At 40.7% G+C, this 18,010-nt stretch overlaps 1 protein-coding gene across 5 annotated transcripts in view; it reads left to right on the forward strand.

Moving 5' to 3' along the window:
- Window positions 1-18,010, forward strand: part of LOC120534405 (zinc finger protein 501-like) — a 68,189-nt gene that overhangs the window by 12,020 nt on the left and 38,159 nt on the right. Inside the window, exons 1-4 of one of the 5 annotated variants that reach the window (XM_039761966.1) lie at window positions 711-1,423; window positions 2,996-3,131; window positions 6,628-7,088; window positions 14,452-15,453. In XM_039761966.1, the coding sequence (XP_039617900.1) occupies window positions 6,704-7,088; window positions 14,452-15,453 (1,387 nt within the window). In that variant the 5' untranslated portion in view covers window positions 711-1,423; window positions 2,996-3,131; window positions 6,628-6,703. Of the gene's footprint in view, window positions 1-710; window positions 1,424-2,995; window positions 3,132-5,994; window positions 6,122-6,627; window positions 7,089-14,451; window positions 16,012-18,010 lie in introns of those variants that run through there. The other 4 variants (XM_039761962.1, XM_039761964.1, XM_039761963.1 and 1 more) reach the window with 4 other exon arrangements.

Below are 18,010 nucleotides of genomic sequence, written 5' to 3' on the forward strand. Positions count from 1 at the left end.
TACTTCAATGTGACATCATGGAAACATTCTAATTATTTTTTATTGTGTTAATGAATGCAAATAAAAATAACTTCACAATTAGTACAATCTTAATTTGTTTAATTTTGCAGTGCTGTGATTTACTTACCTCAGTACAGATCACCGTCAATTGAGGTTACCTTCCCAAAGTACTAGAAGCAGCTATGGCAAAGAGGGCTGAGGCTGGCTAGCGTGTTGTGATTAACACTCGTGTTGTTATCAGAGCTTATCGGAATTCTTTGTTACAAAGTTAGCCCAAAAGTAACTATTTCATTTTGAATACATGTTACCATAGTAACATGCTCAAAGATTAGGTGGGTTAGTGACTCTGAATTGGAACCTTCTGCATTGTCTTCCAGGATCGTGAATAACGATGGAACACCAGCGACCTTTAAGCCAAACAGCTTTTACTGTTTTACATGTTCCACCAACAAAACCAACTTCCAAAAACTGCAACTCTGTACGTCAGCCAGCAATATAATAAGTAATGTACAGCGAGGGGGGCGGCCAGCACTCTCGCACTTGATTGCCCTTTAGTGATAATCCGTTTACAGTTCTCTTTAATAATACAACACCTTCTTAAGATTAATTTACTGCCTTGAGCCAAATGCTTTGTTAAAGTAGAAATTTTCCGAGTCACAGCTTTTAATGATTACGCGAATATACGGTTTGTCAATGTCTCTATTAAATCCTGTAACACCTGACCTCCAAAGATACCACACTGGTGAGGTCCATGCAACTGGTGAGGTCCGTACAGCTGCTAAGGAAAAGGGCGGAGCTGTGACCGATGAGTGGCATAAGAAGGGACCAGGACAACTACCTGGGGTCGAACCCTGAAGAGCGTTTGCGAAAGTGAGGCTACACGATTGGTACTACACTGCTGGATAGCGACTAATATTTGAAGCCCGTTTGATCAGCGGCAGCCGTCGTCGTCTTCAGTAGCCATACAACGGGAGTTCGAGACTGCGATTTAGCTTCTAACAAGGCATACAATAAAGAAAGCTTTTAATCATTACTACTGTCTCTTAAGCAGTCTTCCTTGCTTAGTGCAGTAAAGGGAATTAATGAACAGAATTAAAACGATCGATGTGAAGGTACAAGAAAGCGTATCGAAGTACTCTACTCGAAGTCTTGCAAGGAGCAGCCAGATGCTAAATCCAAAGGCGACAGCTTACGAGCCAGACGGGAGCCGGTCTCACCGGTTATATGTCGTCATCAAGAGCGACGGAAGCACAATTCGAAGTGCGTTCGTATTTTTGGGCTGCGTGTCAAAAACATTTAACGAAGAGCGATACCAGGCACCAAGCTCTGAAGTTCTGGATTGTTCACTAGTGGTCAGCTTGTGTCAGGCTGACAAAGGCTGCGAGCAGTGATCGAGCGTGGGGAGAATCCTGAAGATACTGGGGTAAGTTATTGGAGTTCCGGGTTTTCATTTAATAAAACACAATGTGTATACTGTCAATAGTCTTCCGTCAGTTCTACTTAATAAATCTTCTGATACTTCAGTGGAAGAGTGATACGTATCGAATAGTTGTTCTTTATCTTTGCTTTAGTGCCCACGTCCCACCATGCCTCTTTGACTCTGCTCCATTCACTGAACACATTTGAATGTTCAACCGCTACCTTAACGCACCCCGACACGCACACAATACATCGACAGTACAGGTTTTCTCTTTTTCACCGTTCGAAGATAGGCTTGTTGCACCGTAATGGCAGGGAAGCGAGGGAACGCAAAATTACCAGTGGAAGAGAGAAAAAGAATCGTGTCACTATAGGCGAGAGCGAAAGGCACATTGAATGTTTTTCGTTTCACACATTTTGAGATCCGATTCCGCCTTCAGACTTTGGGAACATCGGCGATAAACTCGAGACAAACTGAGAAAATGACGAAAACCACGGAAATATTTCGGTTCAAACTGATTCAATTATATGCAAGAATATCTTAATCAATTTGTTTGCCTTTTAAATTGCATAACGACCTCAATAATGACTGTTGAAAAGTACTTTAGTGTCAAAGCTTTATCAGTGCAATTGTGCTCACTGTGCATTGTCATGTATTTATTATTTTTATGTACCTCAGGTTTATCCTTTTAATTGTAAAATTGTGTGTTAGATCGGCTTGATGGGGGTGTGTGATTCCTATCCAAATGGCTCACTCATTCCTAGCCAGTTAGGTCTCAATGTAAATGATCAAGTCGGAAAAGACATTAGCTGCCCTAATCCAGCCTTCTCCGTCTTCTCAGGCCATTCATTGATTAGGTAACCTCTCAATCCACTAATAAACCTCAAGCTCACACTCATTATGAAGTGAATGAAACTTCCTCTCCATCAACCATTGATATTACACAAAATGTAGTTCAGTGCATGTAGCATTATTTGTGATTGCCCCCATTTTAACTTTCCAATCCCATTTCCAGTGTGTTGCATACTCCAAGAAATAAATACAATTGAACTTGCGTAGCATGGGGACACAGGGTTAAGTGCTATTACTGCTTCTTTATGCATCCAGTCTACAGTGTTCAAATCCAGCATCTGGTAATTGACTGTGTATATTTTGTTCCATGTGTGACGCCATGGTTCACCAGGACACTAATACAATATAGTATGGACAGATAGTGGGGTAAAATTCTCAATAAGCTTTAACTATGAAATGCAATGAGCAATATGCTAGGATTTTTTTTTTTTTTTTGTTGTTTTGGGTGCAAACCTCTCACGTAACTTTCCATATTTACCGACCGGTGTTTTAAAGGTGGTGTCGAAGCTAAACGCAGTCACGGGTGCCTGGGAAGGTCAAAAGACAGGCATAAGGGGAGACCGTGTTGGATTAGTAGTGTAGGTGTACCATAATGTTTTCATTTCTGTCTTTGTAACCTTGAGGTTATCTATAAATGGGTTTTGTTTTCTTATTTAGTTTTCTATTATGTGTATTTTGTTGTCGGATATTTGGATTTTTACTTGAAGTGTATGATTTCCCCAGCAGGCCCGAAATGGTACCTCCCTATGTTTAGGCAAGCTGACCCTGGGAATTGAGAAGCTTTTAGAAGTACAGTTGTGGCCGCAAGACGGGGGAGATCGTTTGGAGAGATTTGAGAAGAAGGGCTCAGCAGTGTGAGGTACGTCATGCTCACCGGTGCCTGGTGGCTGAGCTTCTGGTTGATGTGAAGGAGTGGGTTAGGCTCCTGAGATTTTTTTTTTTGAGGAGTTGTATTTATGACCTATGTATATGTATATGTATGTGTATGTGTGTGTATATATGTATGTATATATATGGCAAGACACCCATGGAAAGCACGCGGGAAGGGGCGTGGATTCACTAAGCCGCCGACAAGTGAGACACCTATGGCGCACGCAGGAAGGAGCCACGCCCACCAACTCCAAGACCATTGGATACGCTATATTTGTACACACCCACCTCGCTACCACCGTGGTCGGGTGTCTTGGTGGATTATATATAGAAAGGTAGCCAAAACCGCACAGAGCAATGAAAAGTCTACGTGAGTCACAGGTGCATCTGGACTGTGCAAAGACGACAACGACTCGAGTGACGAGTTGGAGGTGGGCACATGAGCAGGCAGTGCATACTGAACGAGAAATCAGCAGACTAGCATGACGGAGGAAGTGGAATGGGCGTCCTTCTCCTCTCCTCCCGTTCCGCACCATATGCAGCGTGTACAAGGGTTTGCGAGGGGTATCCCATGGGATCCTTAAAACATTCCTTTATAACTGAGGTTAAAACACAATAAAGTGAGCAGTGTTTAAAAACCGAGTTTTCGGTTACGACGCACGACCGCGTGCACCATAGCAAACTGTTTTACACGCTACATACAGCAATTCGCATCCACGACAAACATGCGTCTTCTTGGATGCTCCTGCACTTTGTTCACACCCCCCTCCTACCGTGGTCGGGTGTCTTGGTGGATTATATATAGAAAGGCAGCCAAAACCGCACAGAGCAATGAAAAGCCTACGTGAGTCACAGGTGCATCTGGACTGTGCAAAGACAACGACTCGAGTGACGAGTTGGAGGTGGGCACATGAGCAGGCAGTGCATACTAAACGAGAAATCAACACACTAGCATGACGGAGGGAGCAGAATGGACGTCCTTCTCCTCTCCTCCCGTTCCACACTCCGCGCCTGAGCGCTGCATGGACGATTGTATGTTAGTTCGTTCCATGCATTGTTACAATGTTGCTTTTCTTGCTGATTTATTACATTACCGATTTTTCAAATGTTAATTTTCTCCCTGTGCTTAAAAATCATTAGAAAACTGACCTGATTATGCGGCTTATGGTACGCCACTGGTTGGCTAGTATATGTATATATTCTCACTGTCATCCTGCCTGTTCTGCTTGTCTCACTGCCTGATCATTTCAAAGCCTGCGCAGCAGCTGTCCTTTTGCCACTTTGTGTCTCTGTCCTCGCATTGTGAAGGAGGGGGTAGGGTGGCTGAATGCACGCTTATGAGAAGCGGTTGGATCATCTGCTGGCTTTCTGCTGCTGGTGAGCTGTGTGTTTTGCTTGTCGTTTGTTTTAAGAGCTGGGAGAGCATGAAATGTGTCTGCCAAAACCAATCCAACAGCTGCTTGGTTAGATGTCCATCGACTTGTTTTAAATGATGTCTCACTGTCTGTTCTCGCGTGACGTTGTAAAAAACAATACTTGTCCTTTATTTCCGGCCCCGGGCTTGGTTAAATCTTTCTCGCAGGCCATATAACGCTGCTCATGTTGTGAAGGGGGGCAGCTGAACCAACACTAAGGAGATGCCATTAGATCATCTGCTGTCTTCCTGCTGCTGCTGTTGTGCTGCCCGTTAATCATTTTATATCAGTTTCCCAAACTCGGTCCTGCAGGTTTTTGTTCCAACCAGCTTCTGTTTTTAATTGAACTCCTGGGCTAATTAAGTGAACTGATATTTCCCAAGTTCGGTGTTTAGGGAACAGTATAGAAATTAGAAAACTAAATTTACTAAAAAAAAAAAAACACAATTAATGCACCAAGCAGTTATATAGGAATAATGTATTTTTTTTTTATTTTTAACAGTATTTTCATCTTGATTTTCATTCTACTTTTCTAGGTGTTCTAATTGTTTGTTTAATCCATTATTTACTAATTAGTGGGTCTGACTCTAAAGTAGTTGCAGCCTTTGATTATTCAGTGTTGTTTGTCTGGGTGTCTGCTTTGCTCGTTTTAAATTGTCATTATGAAGATACAACGGAGGGGGAAAAACTGCACAGAGAAAGGACAAAATATAATGAAATCAACAAAAGAGAGTTGAGCATCTAAATCTATACCAAAAGCAGAAATATTTATAAATGTAAAAATAATGCTGTTGTGCTTTTCTGAATGTCAAATAAAAGGGAAAAAAAAACCCAGCTAATTAAATGAGCTCAGTGTTATCAGGTGTTGTCACTGATTAGGAATCGGGTTGGAACAAAAACCTGCAGCGACAAGGGGGTCCACCAGGACCGAGTTTAGGAAACACCGGTTTAAAGCCTGTACAGTAGCTGTCCTTTTGCCACTTCGTGTCTCTGCTGCTCGCGTTGTGAAGGGGGGGCTAAACACACGCTAAGGAGAAGCAGTCGGATCTGCTGCTGGCGTGCTGCGTGTTTTGCTTGTTGTTTTAAGAGCTGGGAGCAAGTTAAAGTGTCTCTCGTGGGACTCCAAGAAGATCACGTCTTGTCTCCCTCCCAAAGATTTTTTTTTTTTTTTGTTTAACAGAGAGATAATAGATAGAATATTAGGGTAAGCGCCACTGTGTTTTACAATTTCTATTTTTTGTCTTCACATTTTTAGATTTGTTTTGTCATAGGATTATTTATATTTTTTTGTGCATCCTTTTACATCAGCAATTTTTTTTTCTCTCTCTACTGTAGAATAATAAAATTACCTTTTTTTAACATCTGCCTCTCTTATTACCCCCCTCAGTCCTGGTTGTTCAGAAAACTACTAGCATGCCATCTGCTTTAGTACACGGCTTGTGACACCAGGGATTCCTGAAGCATACACCTACCATAGCTGATAACTGGATCCTCTGAATGTCTTCATGTATGCCAATGCAGGATGAATGCACTCTACATGGAATATGCACAACTATTATAATTAGTAAGGTCATTTCACTTACTAAACAATGCAGACTCAGAATAAATATAAATTCACACACTTTTCTCCATAACCGATACACAAACATTCAAAAATTTCCACAAAAGATTATCTGAAAAATTCCAAAGCTGCTGGGTTTTCTTCCCTCTGGTGATGTTTAAATGTGGAATGGAGTCCGAGTTAATTGCACTAAGCTGACATGTCGCTTTTGTGAATATTTATTGTGAGTATTTTGTTACCCTCATTGTATGTTGTGCCACATGTTGTCATATAATGCTAGTACAGAGTTGTAGAAGATTGCCCAGCATCAGCCTGCTTTATTTTCACAACATTTCTTAAGTTTTTTTATACTAAGTAGTTTAATATGAAGCACAATGAAATGCTTTGTACTTGTTAAACGTATAGCAGGCAGAAACCTTAGCTATAAAAAGAGCCTGAAATGTTTCAATCTTTTTTTGTCCAATTCTAACCTCTCTCTAATGAAATTAAACTCTGTTCTTTTCAAACAGATGAGAAGTGATGCTGCCATTCCAGTGGACTTGTAGAGATAGCTGCCAGAGGAGATACTAGGCTGACAAACACACCATGGAGAAGAGAGTCATGAACATTAAAGAAGAGGACTGTGAATGTGAACTCTATAGTCAGTCGCGTTTGTACATTAAGTCAGAGGACTTTGAGTGGGAGTCAGTGGGCATTACAAAAGACTCAGGGCAGACATCTGTGTGTATTGATGTACAAAAATGTGAATTTAAAGACATCATCAAGGAAGAGGACCGTAAATCAGAGTCTATATTTCAGTATGGTTTTCAAGATGAAGAAATGACTGAAGTAGCCTCCTTGCAAGACAGGCAGTGTTCTTTTCAGGGACATTCTGTCAGTGTGAAATCTGAATTTTTAATGTTGGACATGGAGAAAGTATCAAGGAGAACAAAGGGAGATCATCTAACCCCTTCAAGTCCTTTTGGAGAAAGTAAGTCTAAAATGTGGCCCGTGTTTCTTACTTTAATAACTCCATTTGTGTGTTTTGCGTTAAGCTTGAAAATTTTATGAAACCCATAATTATGGTGAAAATTGAGAATATTTTTGGAGTTGTGCAAATCATCAGAACCAGATAACATTTATCCTTGAATGCTTACGGAGTGGAAGTGTTAAGGAGCATGCACTGATATAGCACATTGCCGCGCCCACCACACAACAAACCACCTCAGGATCCCATTCTCGAAAAGTGCAGTTCACTGCTATGAGTACACAAGCCAGAGAAGCTCCTGTATGTTCAAAGGCTGTGGTTAATACCAAAACAAGAATTGCTAGAAGTCAACACCCAGAAGACATACTGCCATCAAAACTCCAAACTTGAAACTGTACAAGAATCAGATGGCGTGAAGACACCAAAATCTAGATGGAAAACTGTGAAAGGATGATGGATAGATACTTTATTAATCCCAAGGAGAAATTCACAAATCTAAAAAAAACTTTTATCTTTGCGCTGGCCTTGGCTGCCCTGATATCGTCGTCTTACCCATCCATCCATCATTCAACCCGTTGAATCCGAACACAGGGTCACGGCGGTCTGCGGGAGCTAATCCCAGCCAACACAGGGCACAAGGCAGGAACCAATCCCGGGCAGGGTGCCAACCAACCGCAGGACACATACAAACACACCAAGCACACACAAGGGCCAATTTAGAATCGCCAATCCACCTAACCTGCATGTCTTTGGACTGTGGGAGGAAACCGGAGTGCCCGGAGGAATCCCACACAGACACGGGGAGAACATGCAAACTCCACGCAGGGAGGACCTGGGAAGCGAACCCAGGTCTCCTAACTGTGAGGCAGCAGCGCTACCCACTGCGCCACCGTGCCACCCCTCGTCTTCTTACCTCGTCAGGTAAATAGGGAATCACACCAGTGTGGGCATTTCTTCTCAGTGCTTTAAGTTGACTACTTGAATAGGCGAGTCCCGGAGAGTAAAAATCCATGTCAAGTAGTAAAAATAGTAAAAAGTGTCCAGGGACCGATTCCACATAAAAGAAAGTGGTAGAAGTGATCAGTGAAATAGAAAAAAAGGTAAAAAGATAAAGTCCTACACAGAGCTGCTGGAATGGCTGCCACTCGCTGCGGTGCTGGAAATGATAGTAATTGTAGTTAAATTAGTAATATTTAATCCCTGTGTTTTGGTATTCCCTGACACAAGAAGCCCCCCAAAGACTCACAACAATTTGGAAGAAAAACATTATAACAAAAAAAAAACAGAAATTAACTGGCCTGAAACATAACAGCATTACAGGACACAGCAACATTTGAGAGGTGAGGGTGAAAAACAATAGTAGGAATAGATAACTAAATAGTATAATATCATGTAGATTATGTACATTTGTGTCTCAATGTTTTTTGTGATTCCTGATTTTACCAATTTTTTACTAAGCCTTACACATTTTTTGTTCAATTTTATTCCTTTTGTTTGAATCCCAAGGATTCTGAGAATACCATTGTTTTGTACTTTTTGTACACCTTTGTTTTAACATGTCTTGTTTTGAATATTACCATAATGACATTTTGGTTTGCTGGGCAGAGCGGTGGCTCTGTGGCTAGGGTTCTGCACTGGCAAGCAACAGGCAATTCCTGTAATTTCCAGAAATTACTCCACTCTGTTGGGCCCCTGAGCAAGGCCCTTAATCTGCAATTGTTTAATCTTGGGTATGATGCTAACCTGCATCCAGCCCTGCATTTAGGCCCACCAACCTTTAGGGAAAAGTCCAGCCACGATAAAAAAAAAAAAATAAAACTCACATTGGTTTCATTCCATCTGAACTAGTGTGGTGCTGAGGTGTCCCCATTGCATGGCTGCACTCTGGTCCTAATCTGGGATCCTGAGGTGGTTTGCCATGTGGTGGGTACGTCAATGTGCTGTATCAGCACACACTCCTGACCTCTCTGTCTCTCTCCATTTGGAGCACCTGTTGCTATGATGCGATGACCCTGAGGAAGAATCGGAAGTCGCATCGAGTGACATCATAGACACAACAGTAGAAATACCAGTTCCACATCCACCACTTTGTCTAAGTTTGTGCCTACATTCTGGTGAATGTTTTTTGATGGTGTTTTCTAAGAGGAGGTCTTAGGACCCTGGTTTTTGAGTATTTGGCTTTATTTCCTAAGTTTAGACCCATGCTTTGTGTTTTGTCTAATGTTTCCCTTCTCTATCCTGTCTTCTGCAATTCATCTTGGACTGGCAGAATAGAGGTTTTAGATGGAAGGTCTGTCATATTTAGAGACGGCAGTTGCTGACATCTTGTCACTCGAGTTGTCACCATTAGTGATTCACAGTGACTGACTAATTACTGTCCTGTCCCGAGGTAAGTAAGAGAGAAATCTTGTTTGAAGTCACTAAAGGAGAAGACCAAGCCAAAGATGAGCCAATTTTCTAACCCCAAAATCAATCCTAATCTTTAATCAAAACCCCAAAAAATATAGTAAAACAGTTAATAAATTGAAACCGAAAATTTAACTGAAAATTAAATAAAGAAAGCACACATGAGAACATAAGAAATTTGACAAACGATAGGAGACCATTCAGTGCATCAGGCTGATTTGTTTAGCTAATAGCTAAGCTGTCCCAATATCTCATCCAAATTCTTAAAGGTTGTCAAGGTTTTTGCTTCAACTCCATGACTTGGAAGTTTGTTCCAGAGTCCAACAACTCATTGTGTAAGTACGTGCTAGCTGGCTTCAGTCCTAAATTCATTTCCTCTGAATTTCCACTGCTGTCCTCGAGTACGTCATTCACCATTCAGTTGAAATATTGGGTTTGATGAAAATCAGACCGATTCTCTGTGTAAATTGTCCAAGTTCAATTTGACTGTCTTTTTTGTCTTGGCCCTTTCTAATTTTATACATAAGAATACATTGGAAATTTGACAAATGAGAGGAGGCCATTCAGTGCATCTGGCCCATTTGTCTAGCTAACATTTAAGACATTCCAATATCTCATCCAGATTCTTCTTCAAGGGTTGTCAAGGTTTCTTCTTCAACTCCATGTGTCTGTGTAGTTTGTTCCTGAGTCCCACAACTCTTTGCGTTAAAGAAGTGCTTCCCGGCTTCAGTCCTAAATGCACTTCCCCTTAATTTCCACTGATGTTCCCAAGTATGTGATTCACTCTTAAGCTGAAAGAATGTGCCTAGATTTACTTTGCCTTTGAGTGTTTTAAATACTTGGATTAGGCCTCCACACAGTTTTTTTTTTCTCCTAGAGACTAACCAGATTTCATTCTCCGAGTCTGTCACAGGAGGACATATCCTTCGGTCCCATGATGCACTTGACTGCTCTCCTCTGCACAGCTTCAAGTGCTGCTATGTCTTTATTGGACAGCTGTGACCAGAACTGTACACAATACTCCAGATGCGGCCTCACTAGTGCATTATACAGTCAGTTTTTATGATATAACCTAACATTTTATTTGCCTTTTTATTTGTTTCTGCACATTACTTAGATTAGGAATATATTGTGTTAACTTAAACCTTTAAATCCTTTTCACAGGTTGCTCCCTGTATGACATGGTCTCCTGTATTGTGATGTTCCTTTGGCCCACGTTTAGAACTTTGCACTTTACAAAGCTAAACTGCGTTTGCCAAGACTTTGCCCAGATCTCCTTGATTGATTTTGCTGCTTCACTTTGCCATTCCTCCAGTTTTAATACACAGATTGTTTTTTTGTTTTTTTTTTTATCAGCAATTCCGAATAAACTGGTAGTGCCCTGGGGTTGACCTTCATGCTGTCATACCGGTGACTTTATGCCTTGAACACTTCTGATCATTCATGCTTAGTAATGCTGTAGCAACAGATACAAAATAGCAGCACCCAATACCAAACAAAGATGGTGTTTTGAAGATATGTAAAAAATAATGTAATGCCTTCAAATATTTTTCCAATAAAAATTTAAATGGTAGAAATTAAATCCACATGTTTCAAACCCCTCAAATAGAGGAAGAAAGGCAGGACAATGTGTAAAATAAGGTGTCGCACACGCGTATTTAGGGGACAACCAAAGGGCCTAAATAAATGTAGTTTCACACCAGACCAGAGGGTGGTGAAGTGCACTAATTCTCTGAATTCCTTACAGACTATTCTCGGGGGGAAATCCCGCCCTGTTTTGGGGTAGCCAATGACGTCACTTCTGGTTCCGGTCCTGATAACATCACTTCTCCCGTGAGCCGCCATCTTAAAGATGATACTCCGTCCTGTTTTGGACTCAGTTGTGTGAACATACCTTTGTCTTTTGACAGATTTTGCAGCCGGGAAATATTATACAGGTGGCTGCCCCAAACCTTCCCAGTGTCTTTTGGTTATTCTTGTGACAATGGCTCAAACAAAAAATAAAACGGTTGTAACTCCTAACAATTACCAGATTGGCTCAGAGTGTTCACATTGCTGTCACATCACAACTGGTCCACATGGTAAAACTAAAGAAATGGCAAAAGAAGAACAGGAGCTCCACGTGAATAGAACTGAATAAACACTGAGAATGAAACGAGTCTTGACACATGGAAAAAGGTTTGGGACAGCCACCTATATATTGTCCCTGGCTGCAAAAGGGTTTTGAATGATGTGACACAGAGCCACCACTCTGCAATGGTGTGCTTTGTTTGAGGTCCAAACTGAACTGACTTGCATTGTGAAATGATGGCGGCTTTAAAAGCCAAAACTGGAAGTGATGTCATCTGAGGCCAGAACCTGAAATGTTAGTCTGGCCGCCAGAACCGGAAGGGACATTGTTGATGTTGAACCAGGCAGGTTTTCCCTCATTTGGCCTGCAGAGACAACAGAAGTAGGTTTAGCACACCATGCCGCCCCCTGGCCTGGTGGGTAATTACGCGTACCTCCACTTGGTCCACTCAGCTTCCTCCTAATCACACGTATGTGACAACACCATATACCAGTGTTTTCCAGTCATGAACCGACACCATTTTGTTAAAATTGTTAGCCAGTCTATGAATATAAGGAATGGATATTAATGTTGTCATTTCCTATTGCAGGGCCACAAAAATCAGGCTCGGAATGTTAATGTCCATTGTTAATGAGTCTGAAAGTGTGAAGCTTGAAAGTGCAACCTGCTCTCTGATATAATGTTCTATTTGTAGCCCCTGAAAACCCCCATTCTGAAATCTAATTTAATTGAAAGAAAGAATCTAATAAAACAAACTGCTCAAAATTTCATGGTGCACATACTTGGTTTATCAATTGAGCTGCTTTAAAGTCCATGGGGACCCCTCCAACACTGGCATAAAGCTGTGAAAAATGATTGTAAAACTATAACTGGTTAAAAAAAACTTGGAAAGTACTGCCATAGACAATTCAGTTCCAGTGTACCCCCTTTGAAGACTCACAACAATGTAATTTGCTTCAAGAACTTCAAGACACCTGCTGTGTTTTTTTTTTTTGTTTTTTTTTGGAAAAGTATGTGAAGTGGTTGGTAAGATTGCATTCACCGTTATTTGTGATCCAGCAAGTCAGGTCTCCTCTTAAGTGGTAGTACCTAATGGCGGTGTGGAGAGAAAGCAGAACTGGTGGAAGTGCGGTCTTTTAGTGATGAAGAATGGCTGGATGAGGTTTTCAGCCTTTGAAGTTTGTGATTGTTTGTTTGTAGTTATGTGTGGCTAAGGTTAACCCAAAGTAATACTCTGCTACAGTGTACCCCTGAATATTGAGCCTCTTATACTGTACAATAGAACATTAACCTGCTACTGTAAGCTGACTTGTAGAATTCTGTAGTTACATGGAATTTCTATTAGTTGTTCCTAAAAACCATCTGCAATTGTCATAATTGCCAACCTGTACTTAAACCAGAAATATACATTAAATGTGCAGCTAGCAGAATATCCTGATACTGTCATCAATTAGTGCTAGTTTGTTGTGTTATCACCTGAAATTGTTGGAATAGAATTTAACTGGCTGTGATGGTGGGTTGTGTGTTTGGGCCCTATGAAGGACAAGTAACTCATTCCCCATCAATTGGAAATTTTATTTTTTAAATTTTAATCCACATTTTTTCCTTTTTTTTTTTTTTTTTTTAAGGTTATTTAAGGTTGTTTTTTAATTACTTAAAAAATATTTAGCATCGTGGTGTGCTTCCATTTTAAGTACTGTTCTGGATACCATTGCTATTGTGGTTGCTGCCATGTGACACCAGGAAGTTGTGACTCATAACATCACCGTCCCGGCAGTATAATGAATAGCATCACACACTTCAGGGTTGTCCAAAACACTGGATGAAAAACAAATAGACTTTGGCCAATTTCTAGCAATTTTTGAATTTAGTCCTTGAAAATGGCTTCATGCTTCTTAGACTAGGATTTGTATTGAATGTATTGGTCTTTGTTTTCTTCATACATTTTGGCTTTGGTAATGACCCCCTGCTTAGGATTTTATATATATACATACAAACTATATATATATATATATATATATATATATACATACACACAGGTAAAATTCTGTTACAATGAACTTCCAGGGACCTAAAAAATATTTAGTTTTAATGAAAATTTCATTGTAATGAGATTTTGCATGGCTTCCCCGATGGCACCCACAGTACCCAACAGGGCAAAGTGACCGGACTCCAAGTCCCAGGATGCTCTGTGGGAATTTGGGGCACTGCTGCAGGGGAGCTGCCATCTAGCATTTTGGGGAGGAATTGTCCTGAAAAAGCTGCCTTCCCCCATCCTTCCATCTCATGGGTGTCCCGGCCTATCAATCTAATCTAATCTAATCTAATCTTTTTTGCTTTATGCACAGCTTTGTTTTTCCAGCCTCAGACTTTAAATCTGGCTCTCAGGTTCTTTTCTTCTTAAATAAGCATTTTGACATATAATGGGGGTTTATGGGAGTGGCTTACATGAAATTCAATGTTGGGATCTACTAGTAGAGAAAAGTTGTAGTGGTTTGCTAGGTGGTCATGTACTTACTTTTCAACTAGAAATGTGTGTTCCATTCCCACCTGTTATATCTAACATTTTCTTTCATCTCACATTTCCGCTCACGATTGTTGTAATTCCCCCAGGTTGCTGCAAGCTGGACCATAATGTCTCTGAATACATTTATTGAAATTTGAATTTCTCTGCAACAGCAGAAAAAAAAAACAAACTAGAATATTCCATACAAATATGGGCTAAATTTTAACAAAATGTATGTTCAAAATGCAGCATATTTGAAGATAATAAAGTTTGGTAATATATAATTTGTAATTGGTAACATGATTAGTAAGGTATATTACTCTGAACACTTCTATGTAATTTATTTAAACCTGCCTAATTTGTACACTTATGTTTTTGTACAGGGTTACAAGATAGTAACTGCTTCACTTCACCATCCTTTGCTGATTCCTCTCTTCAGAGCAGAGAACAACAGCCAGCATGTGAAGAAAATGTCAAGCAATTAACATCGGGAGCAGCCACATTGCAGTACAATTCTTTACATGTTGTAAAACTAACAGACTGCCTTGGCAACCCTCAACAGGCACAAAATACAAGTCCAGTGTCCCTGCGTGCCCGTCAAAAGCCAAAAAAAAGGTTTAAAAGAAAATCAAATAATAAAGATCCACAGTCAAATCCTTCAAAACAGAAGCCACGTTACTGTTCTGAATGTGGCAAGCAGTTTTCCTGTGCAAGTAGTATTCGGATACACACAAGAATTCACTCAGGAGAGAAACCATACTGCTGTTCTGAGTGTGGGAAGCGATTTTCAGACAGCAGCCACTTTCAGAGACACATGAGAATTCACACTGGCGAGAAGCCATACGGCTGTTCTGAATGTGACAAACGATTTTCCTGCAGTAGCAGTCTGCAGGTACATACAACAATTCACACTAGCCAAAAGCCACATTGCTGTTCAGAATGTGGAAAACGATTTTCTGACAGTAGAAGTCTGCATGCACATTTAAGGGTTCACACTGGAGAGAAGCCTTTTTACTGCACTGAATGTGGGAAACAATTCTCGTACAGCAGCAGTCTTCGGAGACACAAACGACTTCACACTGGAGAGCAGCCTTACTGGTGCTCTGAATGTGGCAAACAGTTTACTGACAGTTCTAGTCTTCAGGTGCATGCAAGAATCCACATTGGGGACCAGCCCTACTGCTGCTCTGAATGTGGCAAACGATTCACCCGCAGAAGCAGTCTACTAAGACACTCAAGAATTCACACTGGAGAGAAACCATATGGCTGCTCTGAATGTGGAAAAAGATTCTCAGAAAGAGGTACTCTTCGGAAACACACAAGAATTCACACTGGAGAGAAACCATATAGTTGTTCTGAATGTGGCAAGCGATTCTCAGACAGTGGCAATCTTCAGAGACATGCAAGAACCCACGTGACAGAGAAATCTAAGAAATAGGAAAAACTGGCAACTTGTGTAAAACTGCTAAACTTCTCAGGTTTTCATGTGATGGTATAGATTCACCATGGTGAGGTTTGATACTCCTCCACCTTTGTGGGTCTCTCAGAAAGATGTTGCTTAGCACGCCCTGCACTAGAACAGATAAAGGCCATATGAATAGAGCAACAATTTGAGGTGAAGAGTTTGTCTCAAGTGTGACGTCATACTATCTTGATCTGTTGTTGCCCTTACTGAGATAGAAAAAGCTCATGCTGTGTGGGGAATAAAATGAATATCACTGAATACAGGCCAGAACTTGTGTGTTACTACTGCTGATTTAGCAAGGGGGCTAGTAAAAATGAATGTAGAAGATGAATATTGATAAGCAAACTGATGCAAGCTTACTGTCTTTAATTTTTAGATGTGAAAAACCAAATTAAGTTAAAGGGAGTAAAATAGCAGCGGTGGGCTGGCGCCCTGCCCGGGGTTTGTTTCCTGCCTTGTGCCCTGTGTTGGCTGGGATTGGCTCCAGCAGACCCCCGTGACCCTGTAGTTAGGATATAGTGGGTTGGATAATGGATGGATGGAGTAAAATAGAATATTTAAAAATGATTGTGTGTACCAATTACTACAGGTATTTGAAATAGTTACTAGAAATGTTTTGCTGTTTTTATTAGTGAAGGTACACAATTTGTATTCATTACAATGTTTTGCATAAAGTTTTTATTTGTGATTTTATAACTGGAGCACAGGCAGGTTATTTGACTTATTCAGAATAGCGCAGACGTGAAGATTGAAACAGCAGTCTTGTGGTTTAAAGCCCTGTGCCTTAAACGAATGTCGCATTATGCATTTGTCAGACTTGTTGACTGCAGTTGCTGATCTTGTCACTTGACCGGATAGACTTACATAAATGAAAATCAGTGGGTATGTCACATTTTAGTACCTTGAGTGCCAACCTTTAACCAGAGTCGTGCTTGGCCCTTTTTGTGACCGTCGATAATGTGCTGCCTGTATGAAAGGTTAACAGGTACAGCAGATTCAGTCGCTATCTCAGCCCCCTTTTTTTTTTTTTTTCATGTCATCATTCTGCTGTGATATGTGAAACATGAGACATCAGACCAAAACACTTGTGTTTCTTATTCCTCAGCCCTGCATTATATGCATTGTAGTTCCGGATTAGCATTAATTTGTTGTCATCTCTCCTGCACACACAGCCTTCCCCTGTGACTAAAGACAAAATTAAATCTGTTTGATTTAATTGGGGGGAAAGGCACAGAATAGCTGGGGTGAGTTGCTGATGATGTCATATCAAGCAACTGGATTCAAGGTAGTGTGCCTTGGACTCGCTAAGAGTATGTAAATGGAAGCTACAACTAAAAATTGCAGGAAACGTTGAATGTGACCTGGGGCCTCATGTATAAACGGTGCGTACGCATAGAAATGTTGCGTAAGAACTTTTCTACGTTCAAATCGCGATGTATAAAACCTACACTTGGCGTAAAGCCACGCACTTTTCCACGGTACCTCATGCCTTGTCGTACGCAAGTTCTCCGCTCGGTTTTGCAGACTGGCGGCACCCAGCGTCAAAGCAATGGTACTGTTCCTGTGTGGTTACTCATTATTTTCCTGACGCGGCTTCATAAATACACTGAAACTAACCGCATATTGTTTATTAGTGTTATGCATCTGATTGTAATTAACTTGTAACAATATAATGGTCCAGGGAACAGCCATAGTATTCCAAATACCATAACTGCTTTAGCGTTGTTACTCTCACTTCTTCTTCTTCTTTCAGCTGCTCCCATTAGGAGTTGCCACAGCGGATCATCTTTTTCCATATTACTCTCTATGCACGACTCGGAGTATTTATATCACTGTATCTGAGTGTGAATCACAGCAGCAGCTGATCGGAAAGAGAATTATCGGTATACAGCTTCAAGGACACGCTGTCTCAGCCACTGCAAAACGTTTTAAAGCCTTTCCTGTACGGACCTCGCGGTTCAGAAACAGTTTCATCCCAAGAACTATAAACGCACTCAATCAATTGCTCCTTGTAGAACTGTTTGTACTTATAAGTACAATTACCTTACTGTAAACTTGCACTATAGTTATAATATCTCACAACCTGGGCCACTTTATAAAGTGCGTATTTACATATGATGACGATATCATTTTTAAGGTGAAATGCAGCAAAATATGTTTATTAAATTATACAGATAAAACTTTAACTTCATTTAAATAATCTATATTCTTCACTGGGAGTGTCGTTAAGGATAGAATAATTAAACATGTACTACGAAGATATTTCACTGTTCCTTAAACGTTTTGAAGAATCGGCGCTAAGCTTACAGATGGCTTAACTTCTATTACAGAGCTGATTGTGTGGCGATCGGTTACTTGGGGAAAGAAAAGCACTGACTGCAGTGACGGCTACGCCAATATATATTGAATATAACACAAAAAGAGAAAATAACAACACAGCTAAAAGCGCAGCGACAAATTTCGGCAAAAGTGAAATG

This window comes from Polypterus senegalus, chromosome 8 (genome assembly GCF_016835505.1).
Source record: "Polypterus senegalus isolate Bchr_013 chromosome 8, ASM1683550v1, whole genome shotgun sequence".
Lineage (NCBI taxonomy): Eukaryota > Metazoa > Chordata > Cladistia > Polypteriformes > Polypteridae > Polypterus > Polypterus senegalus.